General features: G+C 39.1%; 1 protein-coding gene across 6 annotated transcripts in view; it reads left to right on the top strand.

The window, feature by feature from the left end:
- The window catches only part of LOC107155646 (rho-related GTP-binding protein RhoG-like), a 9258-nt gene extending 3705 nt beyond the window's left edge, over window positions 1-5553 (top strand). Inside the window, exons 2-4 of one of the 6 annotated variants that reach the window (XM_048797175.1) lie at window positions 155-297; window positions 2657-3034; window positions 3562-5553. In XM_048797175.1, the coding sequence (XP_048653132.1) occupies window positions 3032-3034; window positions 3562-4152 (594 nt within the window). In that variant the 5' untranslated portion in view covers window positions 155-297; window positions 2657-3031 and the 3' untranslated portion in view covers window positions 4153-5553. Of the gene's footprint in view, window positions 1-17; window positions 298-2656; window positions 3035-3561 lie in introns of those variants that run through there. The other 5 variants (XM_048797178.1, XM_048797174.1, XM_048797176.1 and 2 more) reach the window with 5 other exon arrangements.
- The last annotated feature ends 60 nt before the right edge of the window (window positions 5554-5613 follow it).

Genomic DNA, 5613 nt, shown 5'->3' with positions numbered 1-5613 from the left:
AAAAAAAAAAAAAAAAAAAAAAAAAAAAGACTGGAAGACACAGGAGTGCACCACTAGATCCGGCCTAATTTGCCTTTTAATGTATAGCCTCTCCTTTCCACCAAACTAAGTTTCTAGGGTTAAGGAAGTTTTTATTGTTTTTACCCCTTTAAAGAATCCTCCCAGCAGTGCAGTGCCTAGGGTAGAATCTGGGAGAATGTATGGATAGTGGTGGTGATGAGGAAAATTGTGCATGATCCTTGACAAGGAGAGCGTGGTGCCAGATGTTGGAGTTGATGTAAACCTTTTCTCATACAGGTGATGAACAACCTAAAATATTTTCCTTTCTTTAAATAATTCCTAGCTTTTTCTCAGAGCCCCCAACCCTTTAAAATATTTTTAGCATTATTTTGAGACTTTATAACTATTAAAAATTTCAAACACATACATGAGAAAACAGTGTCCAGAATACATGGGCTTAATACAAATAAGTGAATTGTGCAAAGAAGCCCCCCCCCCCCACCGCGCACCTGGGACTTTTGCTAAACCCTGCCTTTCATAGAGATTTTGCTATGAATGAAGGTGTTTATAAGAAGTTGGTACTGCTTTGGCTTTTCTTATTTCTGTGATATTCTGACTGCAAACTATTACCTAGGCACCCAGCCATTAGTGTGCCATGTATAGTCATTATCTGTAGACCATATATGCCAGGAACACTAGTAGATATAAACCAAGATAAACAAGTACAGATAACTTTTCCCAGTTATTTTAGGGGCTGAACTTAGGGTACAAAGTAGTCTTTGTGCTTAAGTTTTACCCTGGTTCTGCAACATACCATCCCTCAATTGTACTGTTGTCCTGAAAGCAGTCCCTTTGAGCAGGAGTTTCAGACACTGGATGATATCTAAGGAGGCTGGAAGTGGGGTTGCATAGGCTAACTGGTATAGCAATTCATAGGAAGAAGAGAATCCAGACAGGAAGTCAAAAAAGGCTATTCACAGGTAGTGTGGTGGTGGCTTTGCCCTGTTATCATAGAATTTGTGTAATTGTTATGCCTATTCCTAGGGCATAGTTGCCCATGAGAGCTGAATTATGCTCTGGACTTTTTTTTAGGTATGGGATCTATGGATGGTCTCCCTGGTTAGAATTATGTGAGCAGAGAGCTACCCCTAGTGGGCTTATGTGAAACATGCTCTGAAGGCCAACTTCTCTTTAAACTGACCCATGATGAGGGTTTTTTTTTTTTCTTCTTTTGTTTGCCTAATAAGACAGCAATATGGGAATGTTATTTCTCTAAATTACCAAGGTGAGAAATTCTCATTTTTATCCCTGTAACCAAATACATATGACAATCCCCTTTCCTCCATGTTCTGACGCTTGAAGAAATTAATGTTATAAAGATTGAGTCTGGGGCTGGGATTGTGGCTCAGTGGCAGAGTGCCTGCCTTGCAAGTATGAGACACTGGTTTCAATCCTTAGTACCACATAAAAATAAATAAATAAAATAATGGTATTGTGTCCATCTATAACTACAAAAATATTTTAAAAATAAATAAAAAAGATTGAGTCTGGCTGGGCATGGTGGCACACACTTATAATCCAAATAGATTGGGAGGCTGAGNATATATATATATATATATATATATATATATGCGCCAGTCTCAGCAATTTAGCGAGGCCCTAAGCAACTCATCAAGTCCCTGTCTCTAAATGAAATATAAAAAGGCCTGGTGATGTGGCTCAGTGGTTAAGTGCCCCTTGGTTGAATCTCTGCTTCAGAAAAAAGAAAGAAAATGAGAGAGATTTAGTCTGCTGAGTGTGGTGGTATACACCTGTAATCCCAACAGGTTAGGAAGCTGAGGTAGAAGGATTCCAAGTTCAGAGCTAGTCTTAGCAACTTAGTGAGATCCTAAGTAATTTAGCAAGACCCTGTCTCAAAATAAAAAGGGCTGGGGATGTGGCTTAGTGGTTAAGCACCCCTGGGTTCAGTCCCCAGTACTGAACAAAAGCAAAATTGCAATAACCAAGAATCTAAAGTAGAATGTACTCCACATCATGTACAACCACAAAAATGGGAAGCTGTACTCCATGTATGTATGATATATCAAAATATATTCTACTGTCATGTATAACTAAAAAGAACAAGTAAATTTTTTAAAAAAGAAAGTAGAATGCTTTGCAGCTTAAATTGAGGGCAGGACAGTGATAGGGTATTAATATGGGGGTGTAAACATGAGAGCACATGTTTATATATACTTCTGGAGATTATCTATGTCATATCATTTACTCTGAAATACTTGATTCATGAAAAAATGGACAACAGCATGGTGGTGTTGTTTTGTTCAGATAAGGTGGGAAGATGGTATGAGACCTCTGGTTTTTCTAGCATTGAAACCATATTACAGAATTTTTGCCTTCCCTCAGTAGTATAGTATTAGCAGAATTAAGAAGTCCAGGGCCGAGGGTGTTGTTCAGTGGTAGAGCAACAGTCTGGCGTTTGAGAAGCCCTGAAATGGATTTCTAACACCACACACACAAAAATAAAACAACAACATCAACAACAAAAAAATGAAACAAATGAACAAAATACATCATCATAGCTTCTAACACTTAATGAGGACTGTGTATATGACAGTGATTAATAAATACTACGCATATCTTCTTTTATTTAACACAGGTTAAGAACTTGCCCAAGTTCATGAAGCTTAGGAAGCTTTTTGACTCCAGGAAGTCTGACTTCGGAGCCTTGACTCTTTTTTGGTACTGGGGATTGAACCTGGGGGGGTGCCTTGGCACTGAAATACATCCTCAGCTCTTTTTATTATTATTTTTTAAAATTTTGAGACAAGGTGCCCAGGCAAGCATCCAACTTACAAGGCCTCCTGCCTTAGCCTCCTGAGTTGCTGGAATAAAGAAAGGCATGAGCCACTGAGACTGGCTACACTTATTTTTTAAAATTAATCAATCCCCATTTACTGAACACCTGCAATGTTAGCACCTTTGATAAAGTATATCCAGACCTTATGACAAATGTGTAACAAATAACTATTATATGGTGAGTACCATTTTTCAATCTTGGAAACCTTTCTATGCCTATGTTTTTTGAAATTATAGTTACCATTTCCTGAGTACCTGCAATATGTTAGCACCTTTGATATAGTATATCCAAACCTTATGACAACAACTTAACATTCATACCTATGTATATGAATAGTTTTTAATCTGTTTGGATTTACAACTACTTTTGAGAATCTGACAACTTTGGATCAGTTGTATGTGAATAATTTACTTATACACATACATATAATATTTTCACAATCCCAGAGGTGGCTTCTAGAACCAACTAAAGCCTGTCCTCTCACAGTCCACAAGCTCCAGTGGACTGTAAAGTGTAAAAACAGTTCAGTGTAAAAACTCTTGTCCTATACAAGCTTTCCCAGATTACTCTTCTATGGTGTTAGGGGCACAGGGAGTATGTGTGTGTGTGGGGGGGTGCTTTCCTTTCTCTTCCTTCTCGGAAATGTTTATAAAGCTCCCTAAATTAACCAAATATCTCTGAATATTTTTTTCTCTTGTACATAGGATTACAAGGGAAGAATGCAGACCATCAAATGTGTGGTTGTAGGAGATGGGGCTGTGGGTAAGACCTGCCTCCTCATCAGTTACACTACAAATGCATTTCCTGAGGAGTATATCCCCACTGTCTTTGACAACTATAGTGCCCAAACATCTGTGGATGGCCAAATCGTCAGCCTGAATCTGTGGGATACTGCTGGCCAAGAAGAATATGATCGATTGCGGACACTCTCCTACCCCCAGACCAATATTTTTGTCATTTGTTTCTCCATTGGCAACCCATCCTCTTATGCCAATGTGAGGCATAAGTGGCACCCAGAAGTCTCCCATCATTGCCCCAATGTACCTGTTCTGCTGGTAGGCACTAAGAGGGACCTGCGAAGTGACCATGAGACAGTGAAGAAGCTGAAGGAACAGAGCCTAGTGCCCACAACTCCTCAACAAGGCAATTCGCTGGCTAAGCAGGTAGGGGCTGTGAAGTATCTGGAATGTTCAGCCCTGATGCAGGATGGGGTACATGAGGTGTTTTTGGAAGCTGTCCGGGCAGTGCTTTATCCTGCATCAAAGAAGAATGCTAAGAAATGTGTCCTCTTGTAGCTTTTGGGTGCTACTTTGGAGACTGCACCTAAAAATGTAAAGGAAGCTTCCTTTGATAGTAGTTGCAAGTGCCAGCATGAGCCATTTCTCTCTTCCCCTAGAAGCCCTAGACTCCTGGTTATTTGGCTTTTGGAGGAACCTAGAAGACAGACTATTTCATACACAACTGCTTTTAAGTTTGGTATGAACCTTGTGGAGGAAGTTTGTGTGTGTCTATCTGTATCCCCTGTCACAAGCAGTAAAAGGAGATGCCACTGAATGCTGTTCTTTTTTCTACTGGCCAAGCCGTGATGAAGCACAGCAATCTTCATGCTGTCCTTGGGAAGCATTTGCTTGTCTGCTTTGAAATCTAACTTTGACTTTCTTTGCTGTATCTACCATTGAGCAAGTGCCTCAGACAATGATTTTTAAATCACTGCCTTAAACTTTTAGATATTCTAATTTTTTTTGTGATCCTGGGGATTGAACCTAGGATCTCATGCATGCCACATAAGCACCATTGAGCTGCACCCCCAGTCTTGATATGCTAATTTTCCCATATTGGTGAAACCTCAGGGTTCTTTACCACTTAACTACATCCCCACTCCTTTTGACTTTTTGAGACAGGGTCTCACTAAGTTGCCCAGGCTGGCCTCAAACTTGTGATTCTCCTGCCTCAGCCTCCTAAGTAGCTAGGATTATAGGTGTCCTAATATACTGAGTTTTTGAAAGCCATTTTATTTGTGTTATGCATGTTCCCAATGTTGACACATTCCTCTTATTCTTGAGATGAGACATTTTCACAAAAATGGTTAAGCATCATTTTCCAAAAATCTGAGCTAGTAATAGATGTTCATTTTTAAAGGGTTCTATCTATTGTCCAATAAGCTCAGGAATCAGCAATTTATATAAAACCCATCAGGTTTCTTTACAGTAGAACTTTATAACTTATTATGTATGCATTGTTTCCCACACTTATTTCACCACTGAACATTTTTGGAGGTCCCATATAATACCAGATAATAGTTTCAGAGAAGTTGGGTTAGTGGAAACTGGGAATTCTCAATGAAGCTTAAAAAAATGCAAAAAGCATAATGTGGTCCTGTTCTTTTTGATGTTTTCCTCATTATGCCTTTGAGACAAATGTTTATATCAGCCATGGACTTATTATTGGTTCCTCTGCTTCAGGAGATGGGTTTGGCATTTAGTGATGATAGTGCATGCACTGCAGATAGGGTCCCACAGTGAGATCTGCTATTAGATTCCACTAGCACTGTCGACTTGGTGATGTGGAAGTTATTCAATCCCTCGAAAAGCTGTATCTGAGTCTTCTGTGTGGTCCCTTTCCCTCTTAGTCACTTCCTGTAAAATAAACCCACTCAAGGTCAATTCCCTAAATAAAACAAAAACAAAACAATTAAACTGTCCTGCCAATCATTGTCAGGAGTTGTTTTTTTTTTTTTTTTTTTTTTTTTTTTTTTT

This window comes from Marmota marmota, unplaced genomic scaffold, assembly GCF_001458135.2.
Source record: "Marmota marmota marmota unplaced genomic scaffold, marMar, whole genome shotgun sequence".
Taxonomy (NCBI): Eukaryota; Metazoa; Chordata; class Mammalia; order Rodentia; family Sciuridae; genus Marmota; species Marmota marmota.
Note: the sequence above shows the minus strand (reverse complement) of the source record. Positions and strands in the feature narration are given on the sequence as shown.